Source organism: Electrophorus electricus, chromosome 9 (assembly GCF_013358815.1).
Source record: "Electrophorus electricus isolate fEleEle1 chromosome 9, fEleEle1.pri, whole genome shotgun sequence".
Taxonomy (NCBI): Eukaryota; Metazoa; Chordata; class Actinopteri; order Gymnotiformes; family Gymnotidae; genus Electrophorus; species Electrophorus electricus.
The window spans coordinates 4,737,501-4,758,528 of NC_049543.1; the positions used below are offsets into that span (position 1 = coordinate 4,737,501).

Below are 21,028 nucleotides of genomic sequence, written 5' to 3' on the forward strand. Positions count from 1 at the left end.
AGTCATAGCATCCTGTCATGCACAGCTTCTGTCTGAAGATCCTGTTACTGGTGTCCCGCCTCTTCTTCCATGTGTGACGGTTCCTACACCAGTACATTCAAGGGCTTGAATATTGCGACTGGACTCTATAAAAGGGCCATTGGCACATTAAGGTCTTTTCGCCTGATATAGCTCCTATGTTCTATTAGTCTAGTTTTTAGTGGTCTTCATGGCGGTCCAACGTATCCCAATTAGCCCAGACAAAATAAAACATAAATAACATTCTTAGAGTTACGTGTAAAATGAGTTTGACATCTTTTATCAGTTCTATGAGTGAAGGAACTGGTTTTCACCCAATTATTAATTCACGTAGCAAGTGAAGGCGAGGAGAATGGAAATGTTGATTTTATCTTAAGGTGACAGTCAGCATATATTAATCTTATGTATTATTCTTTTAAATGACATGCTCTCCTAAATGAAAAAAGGCTCTACTTTTGAATGGCGTTGAAAATGGCATAAGCCAAAATGTCTGCCTTCCAATAAAGAAAAGAACTGAAGCAAAAATAGCACTGCTCATTCGAGTGTGGGCCTCTGTGCTTTCTTTGCATTCTGTGCGAAGAATGAGAGAAAGTATGATTGTTTGTTTATTTTTATTTCCCAAACTTCCATCTGACTTTATGACCCCGATCAGGTGTGGTAGAGGAGGCATTAACATATTCTGTATTCAGGGCCTGCTCACGCAGATAAGGCTTGGTTGTACATTTGTATGTGTGTGTCTCTGCATGTATGTGCGTTTGCTTGCCCGTGTGTGTGTTTGTGTGTGTGTGTGTGTGGGGGGGGTTGGATGCCAGAAAATGCAGAATAATGCTTTTGTATCCTTTGTAGTTTGTGTATCTAGAGATTTTTCCTTTTCTGCAAAGCGGCTTTGCTTCAAAGTGTGGCTGCCTCTGTGTAGTATAAACCCACAGGATTTGGCCAGTTAATCCTATTTGTATAGGGAATGAGATTTGTAAAGTTTGTAAAGAACACATAAACACACGTACATTGTAGGCTGGAGATCTGCATTTCTGATCGTAAAGGAAGAGGTGGGGTTTGTGGCGAACGAGACCCTTTTTGCTGCCAGACCAACTCTTTTGGGCTGCGTGTGTAAGCATGCGGGAGAGATTTCCATCGCAGTAAACTGCTGACTGATAAGTAGGTGCTTCATTGGTGCCCAGTGTCCTGCAGAAGTCAATTAGTGGCTCTCACGCTGCCGAGCCTTGATTAGAGCCGGCGCAGGGCAGCTTGGGGCAGGCTCTCTTTCTTCCCATTACTTCTTGGTCAAGAGTGACCTTGAGGGTGACGTGGGATGCTTTAATGTGTGCATGATTTCCTGAGTTTAGTTTTAAAATACTTTGTCCTGCTCGGAAATGTGGCGGGTTGACTGGCTTCGAGGCAGTGGTGTGCTATTCCTTGCTATCCCTGAGCTGCTGTTCTAAATCAGTAATTATTAATTCACATTAATAATCATCAACTATAATGCCAGACTTAACATTTTCAAAAATAAGGCAAACACTCCAGCTATTACCACCCTGCTAAATTAAATGAATAATTCACAGAAGGTGCGGATGTGCTGATATCCAGAATTCTCCTGTAGTGAGAATTCTCCTGTAGTATTCTCTTTAATGTAGGAACATTTACATTGCCTTCAGTCTCTTTCTGACAATCTTGGTGGTGATGTAATAAAACTCTTCATGAGAACACTGACAATTGCATTTTGATTTCTTTTTCATTGTGCTGCTGATAGTGTTGATAGTGCAGCCGAGAGTCTGCGCTGACACCTAATGTAGCACTGTAAAATCTGACTGTGCTGACTCGTCTCCTGGGTTGAGACAATCTGTCACTTTAGCACTTCTAACCAAGGGCCAGTGGGATGGGAGCCGCTGCATTGGACATGGTGTAGCTGCACTGGAGGTCAGGGGGTATAGCTGTGTTGGAGGTGGGGAGGTGTAGCTGTGTTGGAGGTGGTGGGGATGTAGCTGTGTTGGAGGTGGAGAGGTGTAGCTGCGATGGAGGTAGGGCGGTGTAGCTGTGTTGGAGGTGGGGGGGTTTAGCTGCATTGGCGGTGGAGAGGTGGAGCTGTGTTGGAGGTGGGGGGGTTCAGCTGCATTGGCGGTGGAGAGGTGGAGCTGTGTTGGAGGTGGAGCTGCGACGGAGGTGGAGGGGCTACAGAGGAGACGTAGGTGACTTTCTGGACCACAGTGCTAATGGCTGCTGATGAGAGCACAGGGGTGTAGGCGCAGAGCTGTCAGGCCTGGCCCCTCTCCAACCATCTGTCAGAGAGGAAGGAGACAGTTTTCTCTCTCTCTCTCTCTCTCTCTCTCTCTCTCTCTCTCTCTCTCTCTCTCTCTCTCTCTCTCTCTCTCTCTCGCACCGCCAAACCTGATAGATGCTGCTTATCTGCCCTGACAGAAGGCTACCTAATGACTTCTCAATACAAAGTGCCACAACAGGCCCAGTGAGCATTCATTTGTCTTCCCTCTTTCCTCTCTTCTCTCACGCACTTTTGATAAATGCTCCAGTTTTTTTCTTCATCTGGATCTGTCACTCTTCCAGGTGTCACATTCTGTAAATCCAGTGCTGTCCTCTCTCTCTCTCTCTCTCTCTCTCTCTCTCTCTCTCTCTCTCTCTCTCTCTCTCTCTCTCACAGAAAGGGGGCTCGGCATATCTAAATGGGAAGCTGAGGGTGGGACAGGTGATTCTGGAGGTAAACGGGATGCCCCTGAAGGGCATGGAACATCGAGATGCCACACGCCTCATTTCCGATGCTTTCAAGACCAAAGAGAAAGACCACATCGACTTCCTGATCGTCGAGTTCAACGGTGCTCTGTAAGAGGTGACCGAGAAAAGCTGCACTTGAGCCAAGAAGGTGAAGAGACCTTGCACTTTATCGAACTTGAGCGAAGGAATTCTGGGTACGAATGTGTGCAGCATGACTCAGTGTCAGTGGGATTAGACCAAAACTGTCTTTCGACTTGTCAGATATTCCGCCCCCCCCGTGAAACAATGACTTCCAGGCACCCTTTTTAAGGTCGGAGTAACGACATCAGATGTCCCCAGTTGCCTTTCCATCGAGTGACTATGTTCTCATTAAGCTCCTCCTCCTCCCTGCTAGGAGCTGACGTACGCCCCAAAGGGCCACCCTGGCGCTGTATCTGGGCCACGGGGGTTTATGATGTTGGGTAATATGATGGGACAAATGAGGGGTTTTATATTGTCTCATGAGTGCAATCTTGATTCAGGCCATGCGTTCAAGGACATCCCACACTCACACTGCTGCCTGGCACTCGCCAGAGCCTTGTGCCGGTAATCCATTCCGCCTGAGCGCGATCGTTATTGGCGACTAGAGGTCCACCCCGATTCCCTCTCACTCCCATCATTTATGAGATGGTTAGGGGCTTATAGTGCTTTGGACACAGCTGTAGCCAAACAGAAAAAATATTCTAGGCTGAAGAAAAGCTGCATGAGACTGTTTCCAGAGTGTATGGTTCGCTGGCACACTTCAACTCATCCACCATCACCTGTAACCTGACACAGTTTAACAGAGGATACTAAGAGATTCATTCAGTGCCCTGTATTTTAGCGACAAGGAACAGTAGGATATTGTAATAAGAAGGAGTGTTGTTTTGTTTCCTTTCATTTTCTGCAGCTATTTGAGAGTGCCACATTTGAGTTGTTTTAACGATGTAGCCGCTTAGTTTTGCAAAGGCGAGGTTTTGGCGAAGGGAACTAGAGATGCAGGGGAGTTGCACCAAACCAATGGCTCTTTATCCACCAGTTTAGGGCGAGACATGGGGGAGAACAGAACGAGTCATTCACCAGCTTAGGGCGAGACATGGGGGAGAACAGAACGAGTTATCCACCAGCTTGGGGAGAGACATGGGGGAGAACAGAACGAGTTATCCACCAGCTTGGGGAGAGACATGGGGGAGAACAGAACGAGTTATCCACCAGCTTGGGGAGAGACATGGGGGAGAACAGAACGAGTTATCCACCAGCTTGGGGAGAGACATGGGGGAGAACAGAACGAGTTATCCACCAGCTTGGGGAGAGACATGGGGGAGAACAGAACGAGTTATCCACCAGCTTAGGGAGAGACATGGGGGAGAACAGAACGAGTTATCCACCAGCTTAGGGAGAGACATAGGGGAGAACAGAATGAGTCCAGGCTGAGAGTGGCTCAAGCCTCCTGTTCCTCACCGCTCTTCATCGCTCTTTTCTTATTTGTAACAGTGGCTGCATTGTTGGTTAGCCTCAAAGGCATTGTGGGGTTTAGGTCATGATGCTCAAAGCAATGACAGACCTGTTTTAAGAATGTCCTGTGATGAGATGTTTAGACTGATGTGATATTGACATATTTATTGGTATTTTTGAGATAAACAAATATCATTCAGTAATATGCAGTTCTTATTTGTTTATCTAAATGCATCTAATAACCCCCAAAAGGCTCTATGTAACATACAGAGCATTACTGTAAATATGAATATATTAAAGCTGTATATATTGGTAAATATATTTTATTTAACTATTATTGATTTGTAAATGCAGTCATGAGCTCATGATTTCAGTAACTTTATCAATGATATAATGACCTTTATTCCTGTATGTACTCAAAACCTTACCTTATAGGGTAGATGAACTTTAATACAGTGCAGTCTGTAGGTGATGTTCTGCTTCTCTGCAATGTCTGAGCCAAGAAAGTCACTGGAAGAGTTGACAGTTCTCAGCGCTGTTTGAGATGAAAATGGGAAATCTGGCTTAAGAGCTTTCAGCTCAAGTTACTGATTTGAACAAAGCAGCCCATTAATTGTGTAATTAGAGACTGACTCAGCATTTTGCTGTTGTTGCTTGTAATATTTATGGTTCATGCTACTTTGAAAACATGAATTAAAGATTTAGTAACTTAAGTTTTGTTTTTGCTTGTCTATCCAAAAATATAAATCCTGAACTTTTTTTTCTGCTTTTCTAGAATGATCACGGTAAAGCACCCACTGTGCAATTAAAGAACTTCTTTTGGTGACTATCCAGAGATGATCCCTACCACTTGTGGTATTGCTGAGTTTTGAATGGCTTAATAGCGCCCCCTTGTGTCTATCCTATGGAGACAATGACTTCCAAGCCAAAGCGTTTTAAAAATCTCATCTTTTCGCATGTCTCTGCCCTGAGCAACAGCAGTACAGCACACAGGGCACCTGATTGCACAGTAGTAAAACCCCTGAGCTTATCATCACCTCTGAAAGAATCATCTTTAGCCTCTGGTTTATGAGGCCCTAATTAGTCAAAGTTCGTTCTGTTGCTTGAGAGGTCCCAATTTAACATGGATGTTGTGTTTAATGATGAATGCCAATTTATGAATTTATGGAACAATTTTAGGGTTCGTGATACTACTACTACTACTATTACTAATAATAATAATAATAATAATATTTGTGTATAGCACTTTTTAAACAAGATTCACACAGTGCTTTATAATAGGGTACAGTAGAGAAACTATGATACTAATAAGAGTTATTTTGTACAGAGACCATTTTATTAGTTAGTTATTTGATAACATTATTATAACATTCAGAAAATGAGATGTTTGTTTCACAATGTATTTTTCTATCATAATTGTGTTATAATTTACATTTCACTTTTCAGTCTAAATACTAGCTGACAAACACAACAATAATACAATGCATACTACTAATTACAAAAATACAATGACTAGTGAACATAACCCAGAACTAGTCTGAAAAGGAGCATTCAGGTAACAGCTCAAAGGACACGTGTGCTTTGGAGAGAAGGGTTCAGCTGTGAGCTAGGTAGTTAACTCCTGACAGGCAATCCACAATTCAACACCTGTGAACACATGATGGGTAATGTAGTCTGCTGAAAATTGTTACTGATCTTAAATCTTTTTAAAACCTCTTAAGACATTGGGAGAAGTAAAAAGAGGTTTATTTGCAGTATATCTCAACTCTGACATGCTTTGAAACTTTTTTTCTGTGATGAAAATCTGCTCACTGGACACTATTAATCATGGGCCTACGCTATCTGAGGCAGTGGGTCAGCCTGCTAAAAACACAGCTCTTTCTGTTTGTGTGCCATTCATTTAACAGCTACTCTACAAACAAGTGCTCTGACAATGTTACACACATACTTAGCATATTATTTTATATTACGCACTAATTATATGCACAGTGGCATCATCTATCTATGTTTACTACTTTCACAAATTCAACTTGCTAAAAAATTCTCTTTGTATTTCTGAAAATACTATAAATTAATACCAGTATAAATCTAATAGTCTAATATTCTTTTTTCACTATCACAAAATAGTAATACAATAATTCCACCACCCTGATTACCTTTAGCTGAACTTCTGAACTGAGGAGTGGATGGTGCCCATTAACGTCTTCTGAGCTCTGTAATGTGATGTTGAGCAGCATTTAAACTGGACACCAGCTTGCCTGATCAGTCTCTGAGGGCTTTGGAAATCAATTCCATGCCTCATTTTACACACCAAATGAGTGAACACTAACCTGAGGGTGACGTCAGAGCCGTGTCATGAGCGTCTGTCATGGTGCACTGAGTGACGGTGGAACCATGGGAAGGTCTGGGGGTATGAAACACTGTGCTCAGATCAGGTGAGTATAGATGACACTGCTCCTCTCAGTATGAAACACTGTGCTCAGATCAGGTGAGTATAGATGACACTGCTCCTCTCAGTATGAAACACTGTGCTCAGATCAGGCGAGTATAGATGACACTGCTCCTCTCAGTATGAAACACTGTGCTCAGATCAGGCGAGTATAGATGACACTGCTCCTCTCACCCATGCTCATAACGGTGGCCTGTAGAATACTCATGGGTGCAGCTACCGAAAAAAAAACACCCTTTTCTACTAAACTGAAATGTCAGAGCAGAAAGGTTCGAAAGGGCTCGTTCTGGATGCTGGTATCTACTTGTGACACCAGCAGGCAGAGAGGGGGAGAGACACAACGGGGCTCTTCTGCTTGTGATGGATGGAGGCCCCGCTCAGGTAGAGCAGTGGCTGGGGGAAGGCTCTCTCATTCTCTCCCTCTTTCTTAGCACTCAGTTATCAGCGCTGACCCGGTCCTCCGGAGCAGCACTGGGATCCAGAAAGTCCTGGTGCTGGAGGTCCTTCAGGTACTTTGTGGGGGTGATGGTGTGCGTGGAGCCTGTGAAGGTCAACAGTTTATGTCACACCCACTTCCTGCTTTTGACATCTTCATTAGCCATAAAGTGCCACATTTAGTTGGTAATGCTTTAACTCCAATTACATATGCTCAGAAAATGTAGCCTTGTTCATCTTCAAAGCAATTTGTACGGTGTGCATCTCAAATGGATCTAAAAGCCCAGTGCACACCGAAATGTGAAGGAGCTACCTTCCTCTGCCTCGCATAATTTTCTTCTGTACAAGCAAAGTGCTCGTTACCCACAGACGTTTTTCCGAAAAGTCAATATTGATATATGCATCTTCAAAATGACAGGAAATTATAGCTCATTCCACGTCCGACATGCTGCCCGTGGAAAGGGGAAGACTAAACTGCAGCACTCTGCTTAATTGCCAGCCAATAAAGGTCTGAGCCAGAGCAATGCTTCTCATGCCCAGACACGTGCCCTGCCGTTCCGTGCTCTACACGGCCACGCCAACAGAGTCGAGGCAGAGGAGTCGTGCTTTTGGACTCTCTATGTCTGCACAGATGTCCAGAGGAAGCAAACTAAGAGAGAGGATGAAGCAGGCTGCTCCGGTATGTGCTGTGGCTTGGCATTGTGATGCGTGAAAGAGAAAGCATGGCGCCATTTGCGACAGCTAAGTACGCGCAGCACACAGGTCAGCAGCAGTTTGGACCCCGGCTCACCAATGATGGCCTCCCATTTGCCGTTGGCCTGCGTGACCTCATAGGCGCAACGCATCTCGCTGTAGGCCACGCCCCCGACGATGAAGACGATGACTCGGGGGCCGCTTCGCATTTCCCCCAGGTTCTTGTTCTTGTGCCAGTTTCCATAGCGAGCACTACAGGAAGGAGAGGGGAATGTCAGTGAGTGTGTGTGTGTGTGTGTGTGTGTGTGTGTGTGTGTGTGTGTGTGTGTGTGTGTGTGTGTGTGAGAGAGAGAGAGCTGGTGTTACCTGGTAGCTGTGGTGTTTTTGGAGGAAGGTGTGCGGGTAGAAATGTATGGGTATTGTTTTGGATCCAGTTTGTCTTCAACAATGTCCTGTAATAATGTAAATACAGAACAGAAACGACATTCAGAAATCGACGAATGATGAAGATGAACATTTACACTTATTTATTTTATTCAAAGAAACTTACAACTAAAGTATATCTTAAAAAAAAGTATGCCAGTGGTAAAGAAATCAGTTTTGCTCCATGTGTCTTTAGTCCATGTTTGCAGGGTGAGGTACTAGCCTCCATGAGGCCCTTAACCAGAGGCGTCCATCTGGAGAGCTGGTAGGTCTGCTCACTGATTCTTTCTTTGCGATCAGCTTTCTTCTTGCGTGCTGTGACTTGCTGAATAAGAAAGAGACGCAGTCATCTCAATACCTCTGCACACCACACAGTGCCAGGCTAAGGGGGGGGCGGGGTTAGACATACATGCACCATTCTAGACTACTGTGTGAGACATCGGCAGTTGAGTGACTGGGATAACGGGCTGTGAGTGAAGCCAGTGGGGGGGGGGGGGTTAGTGAAGCAGGTCAGACTTGCCTCGGAGATGACTGGCAGACCCATGTGAGCCATGTTGGAGATGATGTCACTGTCCTCAGGAGGGATCTGTGCATGCTGAAGGAGCTTACACAGGTTCTCCTCCGTTACACCTACAACACACACACACACACACACACACACACACACACACACACACAAGTGCAAGAATGAAAGGCATAAACACAAGAAAACAGAAAATAATTGTTTTAATTAATTGAATTTAGAATGATGAGGTATTGCCTGGGATACCTAAACTTAGATATTTATCTGCACACACTAAAGCCATACAGGACATTTGATTAGTAGCCTTGGAGCTGGAAGGCCTGACCGTTCTTGAGGAAGATGTAGAGGAGAATGATCCGGATTTTGTGAAAGATGGCTACGCTGGAGTCCAGGAGGATGGGCACAATAGCTCTCATTGGGTCTTTGATCTTCTCTCCTTCTGCATCTGTACCCATGGCCAGGTCCTGATAGAGATTAGAAGGTCAAAGGTTCACAGAAGGTCATCGGCATGACATGTAACAGGCCACATTACACTCAGTTCAATGTCAACTGAGTCGGATCAGTAAAAATCAATAACACATCAACAACTCCACAACTCCAACAAAAGTGTTAGTTTATTAAGATTTATCTAAGACGTACATTCTGCATGCACAAATTGGGTTTGAACAGTTGAGCAGACTGTAATTCATTACCAAAAAAACCCCAAATTTTCTAAATTGAAATTTTGGAGAGAGACATGCTTAATAATCAAATTCTTAGCTTGCTAATGAACATTTTGTCATGCAGCACATCTAGATCGATTGCAGGCTACAGTACCACAGTTATTATCTGAATGGTCATTTATCTCACGCTTGATGAGCAAGTCTTTTGATGTCCTTAAAAAGTATCCTTAAAAAGAGATGCAATCTCTGGATCATTAACTGTGGATTCTGAAGTGTTCAATTATAATATTAGCCACTCTTTTATTTGTAGGATGATAAATCAGTACCAAAGGAATTCTTTATAGGTCAGTTGTTTATGGGTCACACCAAAAATTGATTTGATTCAGATTTCTTTTGTTCATTCACTTTGTTAACTGACAAAAAAAACCCACTAACACTTCTATTTTTGAAAGCATTCTTAGTTTGTAGCATTTAAAGTCTAAAGTCCATCTCTTGTTCTAGTAATGTTTCAAACAGTTTCAGTGAAAAATTGCTTAATAAAGAATCATGTGTGTGTCTAAGTAACTCTGCCTGCCCTTGTGTATGATTGCGTGTCTGTGTGTGTGTGTTAGAGTGAGTGTAAGTAGGTTGTATCATTTTCTTTATATGGTTTATTCCACTATGCCAACATAATTCTTAAATTAATACCATCCATCTTAGAAACATCTTGGGCATGCCACGTTCTTTTAACCCCTTATATTGCAAGAACTCCACATTTATTATATTTACATGCCTTTCATATTGTCTAAATGTACGTAGGAAATAATCCACAGTAGGTACTGAATATGCAGTAGGATTATTAACTATACACGTGCGCATGTGTGTGTAGTTGTACCTGCTCCACCCGGCACAGCTTGTCCACTGCTGCCTGGTACTGTTTCATACAGTCCTCGGCCAGGTGGAGGTGAGTGGAGTACTGTGGAGGAGAAAGAGGCCGTCTCACACAACTGCACTGACATTGCAAAGTCCTCTCTCAGTACACAACACGGCTACCTTGGTCAGTTCTTTCTGATACTGAGGCATCTTCTTCAGCATTTGAGACAGCTCCTTTACGGTGGCCTGTGGGACACACACACACGTTAGGCGAAGCGTCAGGCGAAGCTTGGTGATGCGTCTCGACCAGAAGGAGGTGTAACACAAAGCTGTATAAGCAGGGGGCCTCTGAGTGAAGGAGGCACAGTAAGAGAACGGCAGCTGACGCACCTTCTCGCCAGCAGTCATCTTTTTGCTGGATGAGAAGTCCTTCAGCGATTTAGTTACAGCCCTACGAGGAAAAATGAAGAAGTGAGAACTGCTTTAAAAGTCATGCTGTGACTCTAACATGCAGATGCAAATCTACTGAGACATTCCTTTGCTGTCCACAGGTGTGTGCTATAGGATTGGTTTAATTCTACTTCAGGCTTGAGGTAATTGCCAAATCCGTGAGGCTGGAAAAAGAATCCTGGGGAAGACTGTTAATTATTGGACCTGAACCACCTGTCCCCCCGCCCACCACCACCACCTCGTGGGAGGGAACTGTCCTACGCCGGCTTGGGCCGGTAGTCACACGTACGTGGAGACCTCGGCGATGTGTTTGTGCCTCAGCGTGACCCACAGATCATCATCCTCGTCCAGCAGGACTTCCTTCATACGGGCGTCTCCCATTCCGCTAGTCTCATACCTGACACCCACAAATACACGCACACATGACTCCACATCAACACAGGCCTAAAAAGACTAACTGCTGTAATTCAGTTAGAATATCTGCAGTTACAGTGTCCTGGTCAGCTTGACAGCGCCCGGTCAGTGTCTGGTCAGGCACAGAGAGTTGGCTTACGTGTAGACATCGTTCTCAATGGGTAAAAGGTCATAGGCCATGGCCTGAAAGGTGAGCTCATGAAGCACTGGGGAGACTGGGTCAAACCCTCGGTCCAAAATCAAGAGCTGAGAGCGAGCTTTATCTGGACCCTGAAAACGGACACAGAGGACGGGTGGGGGGTACAAAATCATAAGGACACAAGGTGGAAAAAGAATCATTTTCTAATCCAAAATGGCGTGATGTGAAAGTGAAGGCCAGGACACAGCACTTTACTGACAGTGGAGTCGCTCACATAATGTGAAGGCCTTCTGTTGGAGGATAATGGACCATTCTGGCTCCCTGACTCACCTCCCCCATGGTAGGGTCATCGGCTTTGTAGCCATCCAGTTTGTCCTGCAGCATCTGAGCCAGGATCACGTTGTCTTTGTACTCTCTACAAACGCACACACACAAGAGGCTCAATCCTATGATTCAGTACAGTCACCACCATTTACTCACAGCTGTTTTTAGTGAAACAAAGGGGACCTCCTGCTGACATTTTGGGTCATGGTCCATGACACATCACTTTGTGTGTGTGTGTGTGTGCGCACACTTGTGTACGTGCATGTGAACGTCTGCTCGCACCCTCTGTATCTGATGGCGGGGTACTCCTTGAGCGTGGCACACAGGGTGGCTAGCTGCTCAGCCACACGCTCCAACATCTGGTTCTTCACATCAGTTTTGAAGGGGCTGTAGAAGTCCTGAAAGGCACCAGCTCTGTCCAGAGAGAACACCTGGCTCCGCCCAGACAGCAGGACGGCCAGTTGGAAATGTTTCGTCAATAAATTGTTTAACGTTTGAGAGACAGTCAGTTAGAGTGACTCAAATACTTTTTCAACAGTATTCTAGTTCAATTGTATCTTGAACTAGAACACTGTTAAAACACAGCATTTGAGTAAATTACAAAGCACTTTTGTAAGAGCATCTGCTAAATGCTGTAAATGTAAATAACTATAGAAAACACGTTTCCTTTGAAACAACCGCTACCATTTCACAGTGCAGGCAGGACTACAGGACAGCAAGACGACCATGACTGTGATGCAGTACATTAGCAGAAATAATAAGCTTAATAAAGCATATTAAGAGAGTGGCCCAGAGACAGTGACCGCACGAGATTTCAACCTGAAATCTCTGAAACACCGGTTGAGCACCAGAGCTGTTCGGGGAGGCCCATCTGTGTTCATTACGCACACTCCCTTTGTCTCCTGGATGTGCCTTAGGACACTCTTTAATCTTAAAGAATGCTGCATACCATTCTACTGAGCAGTAGGTCAGTCCAGCTTTCCAGCACACCCCTGCTCCCCTCTGCACAGAGCATTCTGTCTCATCACAGTAATATGGAGCCACTCCCGATCTCCAAGTTCTAATCTTCTAATATCCTGCAGCCTGTACCAATACGAGAACTCTGTGTAACTCTCTCATAAAACAATATCCTTTACCAATGGTTCTGTCTGTCCCTGGTCGCATGACCATAGCCTCTCCAACCGCCAAACAAGTTCCGCATGTCACACAATCCTGTCTTTCTCTCTGTGTCTCTTGTAATGTTTCTTGTGCCACATGCCACTCACACAACCCCAGTCTCATGCAGGATTATGGTTTGGTTAGGTTTGGTCTTTACAGCCCAGCCTGAGGTTAATTATAGAGGATAACAACAACAGAGGACTGGCAGCACAGCCATGGAGCATCTTAAAAACCTCCCCGGGGCATTCCATCATGGATTCACCACACTGTCCAAGTGCTCATCTGTGACTGAACATGTGACTGATCCAGAGTGACAGTGGTGAGTCTCGAAAGGTTTACAGTCAATTTGTGTCCATGCCTTTCCTGTGTGGTTCCTGGTTAAACTCAACATCAGGGTCTGTGTCTTCACTGTATGCTGGCAGGTGGTGAAGAAGATGCTAGATGAACCGTGCTTGCAGAAAACGCTGAACTGTGTATGAAATGTAATATTCCAGAGGAGTCAGGACGGAGTCAAGAGCAGTGTTTCATGTTGCTTGTCAGATGTCTAAAGAGGATCTTGAGGGATATGTTCAGGTGCTTAGACAATGGCACTGCTTTTGACAGAACATCATGAGCACATCAAATGCTTATTATGAGAATGTTCTAATCATAAGCATGCTACTGCTAGTGCTCAGGCGACATAGGAAGACAGTCAAGAATTATGCACATCTGCAGTCAAACAGGACTGAGGAGGTTTGCTACTCATCACCGCCTCGACTGACGCGCAGTCAGCATGACCCCCATACGATGCAGATATTTCAGCAGAGCACTGCATGCACCGAGCCACTGGTTCACTTTGTTCCTGATGTAATTCCACGTTTTATTGTTTTTTATAGTGTCCTGCAGTCTAATACTGAATTGCTTATGAAAAAGATAAAAAAGAAAAAGCTGCTGAAATATTCTGGGGCAAAAAAAAAAGAAATTGTACACCTCCCTTAAGGAGTTCAGAGATAAAACAGAAATGCAGCCTTTTTCATATTCAAAATCTTCTTCTAGGGATATTGAGAGTGCAGATTATGATGCTTTTGTTCCTACTGTCACAGACACAGCTCCAATAATAGCAAAAAAAGTCCAAATAAAAGTCCAAAAAAGACGGAGAAGTCAATTACAGTTAGCCATAAGCCTCTGAGATCGGCACAGACAGACTGCCTGGCAAAAGATGTTCAAAAGGACACTGTCTTTAAAAAAATGACTAATGCCCATGACATAGAAAATCAAATGATATTCCCATCATCCCACAGATAGCAGTGTTCTCTGCTATCTATGGGATGAAGGGAATATCAATGATGCCAGCTGTGATTGAGCAAATGGATTTGTATTATGAGAGGGGTGTAGAGAAGCTTCAGTCCCTCAGAGCAGTGAAGGAGTGCAAATTATGAGGCCTTTGAGGAACAGGCTGATGTCTCTTGTGTGTTGGTAAAAACTTGGTCAATTATATCAGGAACAAAGTGAACCAGTGGCTTGGTGCATGAAGTGCTCTGCTAAATATCTGTGCTGTATGGGGGCCATGCTGACTGCATGTCAGCTGAGGTGTTGAGGAGGTGTGTGTTGCATATAGCTGTTTATATATATATATGTTGTTTGTATGTATGTATATATATATATATATATATAATATATGTGTGTGTGTGTGTGTGTGTGTGTGTATTATTTATTTGTTTGTTTGTTTTTCTAGCAAACAAGCAGAGAACATATGATGGTGCCTGCCACTGTTGTGGTAATACGGGTCAGTGGGAACGTAAACGTAAAGGTTTGATGCAAAAAATAAAGCAAACTTAGGGAAGGCGGTGGAACTGTGGAATGTTTTCTTTTAGTTACAGTGCTCCTCCATAACTGATCATGTGACTGATGCTGAGTGGCAGTGCTGAGTACTCCAAAGGTTTATAGTCCACTCATCATCAGTGTAGACGCCGAGTCTCATGTTCTTGGCATTCAAAAAAAAAAAAAGCTTTCCAGTAGTACTCCCCCTTCTGCATCGTCCCTCCTTGGCCCCGCCCTCTCTTGACCCTCCTGGCCCATTCGCTACCTGCGCTTCTCAATATTCCTGTACCCAGGCACTGACCTGTGACTCATAGGGCAGAAAGGCGATGTTAATCTCTGTCAAAGTCTTCATCACTTTGGCTGCACGAGACTTGGTCAGCAGGTTGAACAAAGAATCTGGTATTGCTGAAAAAAACAAAAGCAAAACAAAGCAAGAAAATTGTCAGAATTAAAGGCTTGGGAGCCTGAAATACTCCTTAAACATATTCTCTTGCAGTCACTAGTGGATTGTTGAAGTCTTCTAGAAACACCAGAGTTGGTCAATGAATAATGACCCCTTAATGCAGGATTCACTAATAATCTTTCTGACTGTGCTGTATATTTGGAATCAATATATATGTAGTCATGAGCAGTCTGTGATGCATGTCACTGATGGGAAAGTTGGACAGCCAGTTCCGTGTTCCATGTTTTTTTAATGTAGTTTCACTGCTCCGCTCACTGGTTATGACTGATTGTAAAGTCATGGGGTCAGCTATGCAATAGCCTGCATTTGAGTTGAACACGTCTCGCAAGTAGCCTATAGTAACTCCTGATAACATGGCCAGTGGAAAGGGGAATGCCGAACACAACAAAAAGCTGGTATGTGAACACAGTGAAATGGGCATAGTAGATCACTGACTGAAATGAGCATAGTAGATCACTGACAGTGAAATGGGCATAGTAGATCACTGACCGTGAAATGAGCATAGTAGATCACTGACTGAAATGAGCATAGTAGATCACTGACTGAAATGAGCATAGTAGATCACTGACAGTGAAATGGGCATAGTAGATCACTGACCGTGAAATGAGCATAGTAGATCACTGACTGAAATGAGCATAGTAGATCACTGACTGAAATGAGCATAGTAGATCACTGACAGTGAAATGAGCATCGTAGATCACTGACAGTGAAATGAGCATAGTAGATCACTGACTGAAATGAGCATAGTAGATCACTGACAGTGAAATGAGCATCGTAGATCACTGACAGTGAAATGAGCATAGTAGATCACTGACTGAAATGAGCATAGTAGATCACTGACTGAAATGAGCATAGTAGATCACTGACAGTGAAATGGGCATAGTAGATCACTGACAGTGAAATGGGCATAGTAGATCACTGACCGTGAAATGAGCATAGTAGATCACTGACTGAAATGAGCATAGTAGATCACTGACAGTGAAATGAGCATCGTAGATCACTGACAGTGAAATGAGCATCGTAGATCACTGACAGTGAAATGAGCATAGTAGATCACTGACTGAAATGAGCATAGTAGATCACTGACAGTGAAATGAGCATCGTAGATCACTGACAGTGAAATGAGCATAGTAGATCACTGACAGTGAAATGAGCATAGTAGATCACTGACAGTGAAATGAGCATAGTAGATCAGTCAGCAGAAGCCGACATATCAAAGAAAAACACTCCCTTAGGAAAAAGAAAAAAGATCAGGTATATATCACCTCTCACTGGCCTCACCATCTGTGAAGAAGACATGAGCTGATCTGTATATGGGGGCTCGAGGATCTCGGAAGTCATTAATAAGCCCCTGCACAGACTGAAAAGAAAACCCACCAAACCACATCAATGACAGGTAAAAAAGCAGACTGGAATGTTGATCATGATTAATCTGAATGAGATCCAACTGTTACTTTTAATATAATATAGATATTATTTTCAGTTATATTGCAAAGAAATGTAATTACTGGGGCAGATATTCTCACTAATAATGATTAATAGTGACTGGTACTTTTATAGTATAAATATTGTTCTACCACTCTGAGGAAAAGCCTACAAATAACCAGGCTGTGCTGTGAACATTTTTGACCCAGAGAACACTGAGTTCAGGTCCATGATATCATGTCTCAGATACATACTAAGGTGCTTAGTAGCATGCATCATTGCCTTTCCAGATCGGTCAGTCAGTCAGTCAGTCAGTTTATTGATTCTGAAGAAAATCCTGAAGAGTAACTGTAGAGGACAAACTCTACTTCTGCTTAATATTTAATTAAACTTGTATTCACCTCCTGCTCTGCGTGTGTGTGTGTAGCTGAGAGGGTTCCGGGGGGGGGGGGGTGATTACCTCATCAGAAGGGGTTATTAGATAAATGGCTTCCATCATGGGGAGGGGCTCACGCCGTTTACTGATGTCCTCAACAACTGGCAGAGGAAGAGAAAGAAAAGATCTAACCAAAGCTGGGAACAAGGTGTAAATGAGGTGCGGTAAGGAGTGTGTGTGGGGGGGTGTTGGGGGGGGGTGTTGGTTGGTTGCGGTGTTTAAGCACTTTTACAAATGAACTATATTTTATGGGGACCAAATGATCAAAAACTTTCTTGTTTATTATTATGGAAACATGTTACTGGTCCCCATAAGCGAAGCATTCTTACTTACATAGCAACTTTCACTCGACTAATTAAAAGAGTGCAAAGATTTCCTTTGGTGTACCGAGTTTAGGATTTGGGCCAGAGTACTGTGAATCAACAATAATGTTACTGGAAAACACAGTTAAAGGTAATCATACAAGGCTATACAACACATGCATGTGTATGTTTGTCTGGGAGTAGCAGTATAATCTCACTTGTGATTCCTTCTGACATAATATCTGTCATTTTGCAGCAGGATGAGATCATTCTCATGCTGAGTTTGTCCACCACTAGTGCCTGAGAGATGTGATTATTACAGAGAGGTTCAACACAATGAGATACACATTTGTCACTACACATTATATGAGCTACAATCACTACAGATAACATCCATACACAAATAATACACTAGTGCAAACATCTGTTTGCATAAAGTGCATTTCGTCTCTCAGGATCTGTTCCAGAGCAGGAAATTACCTTCCATTCTCCGTTAGTCTTTGCGTTTTTGATGACATCATTTATAATCTCTGTGAAAAGAATACAAGCCAAGTACATGTTAATACAATACTATCTATTACAGGTATTTAAAGGTAACATTATAAAACTAGGGTTATAATTCAAAATGAAGACAATTAAAGGCAATGTTCACCTGGCATAACATTTTCTAAAGATCTCATATTGTATTCTACTGATCCCATTGTAATTAAGATACAGTTTTGTTTTAAATTTATTTTAACTGGCTAAATCCCATGTGATTAAGATAGTGCTAGCAGTGATATGAAAAACATTTATGAAAACACTCTATATATATCAGAAAATGTGTTTGAGTGTTGGAACTAGGACTCACACTCTCTCTCTCTCTCTCTCTCTCTCTCTCTCTCTCTCACACACACGCACACACACACACACACAACCCAGCAAGCTCACACTTGCATTGTGGGAGGTCACATGACTGAGGTGCTAACCCCCCCCCCCCCCCCCCCACAAGCAGCCCCAGACAAAGCCAATCAGCATCTCATACACAGCTATCCAGAAAACGCCTGTGATTTATGAGTTGTCAGTAACTGAAAATCCCAGGAAATTCCTCTTGTGGGTCCTGACAGTGTTGTAGCTTCTGTCGTGATGTGATGGAGTTTATATCATTTTAAAAAAGTTATATCAATTTGGAATGTGGCAAATGGACGAGAGATGAAGACGGTCACAGTATTACTGCATTTGATGTATTATATTAAAGTAGCATAACGCTGATGCATGTTTTTCTAATAAATTCAGTAGCTGGGTACTGACTTCACTCATTTCTTTTATTTCACCTGTGCTTGAGCAAAGACTATGCCAAACGGTCAAGTTAGAAAAAAAAACACCCTGCAGCAGGAGACGCAGCAACTACAGCCCTAATCTCTTCCCAATCCTCTTACAGAGCTGACCCTGCTATTCCTGTTCTCTTTCCCATCTCTCTCTCTCTCTCTGTTTCCCCTTCTCTCTCCATTTACTAAGAGACTACAACCTTTTCCATTGCCCATCCAAAAATCTCCATTAAATGGAGAGATGCGTCACTGTTGCCCTGAATACATGCCAGTGTTGCCGCTGTGGTTATCAGCCCCGTGTGTTGAACTGGGGCAAAACACACAGAAAGAACTCCATGTGATTGATTCAGCACGATCAAGGTGTACAGCAGAATCATACAATGGCAGTCATCCCATGAGCTACAGCCCAATTGTTGCAGAACAAATTAAGTATGCCAGAAAGGTTCAATAGGGTTATTATTTGTCTTCAGGGACTTCAAACCCAGTTCAGACACGCTTTACACTGTCACAATGCAATCTTAACCCAACGTGCAGTTATTAAATTCATACTATAGAATCCAGCTATAACCAGCAGTTTCTGTAGTACTATAGAAACCAGCAGGCAGTTAATCCATGTGTGATCAGTAAGCACTGTAGGCAGCGAGATCGCTCTACCTATAAATTCTCTTGCCAGTTCCTCTAAGGGTATAATGAGGGTTCTCTAAACCAGGCAGTAACATAGTGTCATGTATGACACCTTGTTCCTGTCCCCACTCATAAACATCCCCATAACAGCACAATGCATCATCTCTAGATGAACTAGTAATACAATGAACAAGCACAGGGGCCACTAAACAATTCTTATACCTAACCAAAGGAGCATAATGTCTATAATGTCCATTTGCAAGGCTAAGACATATCTTAATATTACACCAGCTGATGCTGATTAAAACTGCACTGTCTGCCACCTCGCTGTATTAGATTCTGACACCTGCACGTACATGGAAAGGTGAGCAAGCATCTCCATGTGTTCCATCAGCCTTGACTGAATAACCTGAGCCTATCAGCTCCTGTAGCTGCCCTCATAGAACAGGTAGAGTGTGGCACTTGTACCACCAAGGTGTCATGGGTTCAAGTGCACATACAGTCATACTGACAGATATGAAAGCTGCCCTGGATAACCATGTCTGCCAAATGTCATAAACGTTTTTTGGTGTACTGAGTTTAAATTAACTAGAGCACTCGCTGATGTTTTGTGAGAACAGGTCCTGACTCCTGGATGGAATTTGTAAGGAAAGTCGAATGAAGGCTACAGGTGTGGTGGGGATACATTCAGATTGGTGGCTTCCTTTATATTCTCCACAGGGCTGAGGTTTGTTGGAGCTCTTACAGACACGTGATGCACTGAGCTTTAGAAAATAGGGCCAGACTGTGTTTGTATGTTACACCTGCAGAGAAGGTGGTCATCACCCAGCCTTACCAGGTATATTAGTGTTGATGTCTAGTGTAGTATGCATACAAAATGATGTAGATTAATAGATCTTTATCTGTTAAATTTTAGACAAGGTGCTACCCTAATATTGTTCTTTTGTTTACAAAAATTTCTTCATCTTTTCACAAACTAAGATGAACTTGCCCTTTGTAGTCCTCTTCCAAATTTGTATGAACGTACATAACCACTATCAAATTCATTACTATAGCAATAACTAGGCTACACAATTAATGAAAAGGAATGACGTCTTCTGCAATTAATTCATTACTTAATTGATGCATCTCATGAAATACAGCATGCCTGTAGAATACAAAAATGAACAAATCAGGTAAATTCCACCTGTGTGTGTTATATGGGTGCACTGACCAAATTGAAATATTTATATTCCCATTGACCTGTAGGTGTTCAGATCATGACAGAACATAATTAGGAATGTGTACGTACACATGTACGTAAGTATAATACCCAAATGTACTTAAGCATAATAGCCGATATTTAGTGATTGGCAGTAGCAGCTCCGCTCTCATCACTGCTGTCATGTTAATTACTATTGTCACTTATCGTCATATGAGAGTACAATAATCTTTGTATATTTGCATATCGCAAACATAAATAAAAATGAAGCGACCGCGTATTGTTTATGGCAGGAGGCGTTTCCGTCACAAGCGCTCTGAAAGAGCCGTGCCCGCATCGAGGTGCTTTTAATCCGTGGACTGCACGGATTAATCTGAGTCTCTAAACGCTTTGTACCTTTGTCCTTGAGAAGAAATAAATCATAATAAAACGAATAAACTGGACACAACAACTGAAAGTCGACAGCAACAAACTTGAAATAACAGCAAACACGTTTATTAGGCGTAATAAACCTAATGACAACTATCTTTGCTATGTTATATTGTCATTCATACACAATAGAGCGAGAATAATAAAGTTAACCAATCGTTTCACTGAACTTTAACAGTGAATCGGCTGTAAATTGTCCGATGATGTACAACTATAAGAGTTAACATCTTACTTTCTCCAACAATCGCCTTGAGGCCGAGGGGTGGCATGATGCTCCTGTACTTAGCGGCTCCTCCGTTTCCCCGAG

At 43.1% G+C, this 21,028-nt stretch overlaps 2 protein-coding genes across 3 annotated transcripts in view; one reads left to right on the top strand and one right to left on the bottom strand.

Moving 5' to 3' along the window:
- whrnb (whirlin b) overlaps nt 1-4,925 on the top strand; it is a 47,418-nt gene extending 42,493 nt beyond the window's left edge. For both annotated transcript variants that reach the window (XM_035530288.1, XM_035530289.1), the window contains one exon: nt 2,669-4,925. In XM_035530288.1, the coding sequence (XP_035386181.1) occupies nt 2,669-2,851 (183 nt within the window). In that variant the 3' untranslated portion in view covers nt 2,852-4,925. The remainder of the gene's footprint in view (nt 1-2,668) is intronic.
- A 658-nt stretch (nt 4,926-5,583) lies between these two features.
- stxbp1b (syntaxin binding protein 1b) lies at nt 5,584-21,028 on the bottom strand. The gene is made up of 19 exons (XM_027010859.2): nt 20,954-21,028; nt 17,641-17,690; nt 17,379-17,460; nt 16,883-16,959; nt 16,279-16,357; nt 14,836-14,939; nt 11,859-12,007; nt 11,583-11,667; nt 11,253-11,383; nt 10,989-11,096; nt 10,640-10,700; nt 10,430-10,495; nt 10,272-10,352; nt 9,061-9,199; nt 8,733-8,842; nt 8,436-8,537; nt 8,156-8,241; nt 7,887-8,041; nt 5,584-7,202 (listed from the first exon to the last, which is right to left on the bottom strand). The coding sequence occupies exons 1-19, from the start codon at nt 20,988-20,990 to the stop codon at nt 7,096-7,098; spliced, it is 1,809 nt and encodes a 602-aa protein (XP_026866660.2). The 5' UTR covers nt 20,991-21,028; the 3' UTR covers nt 5,584-7,095.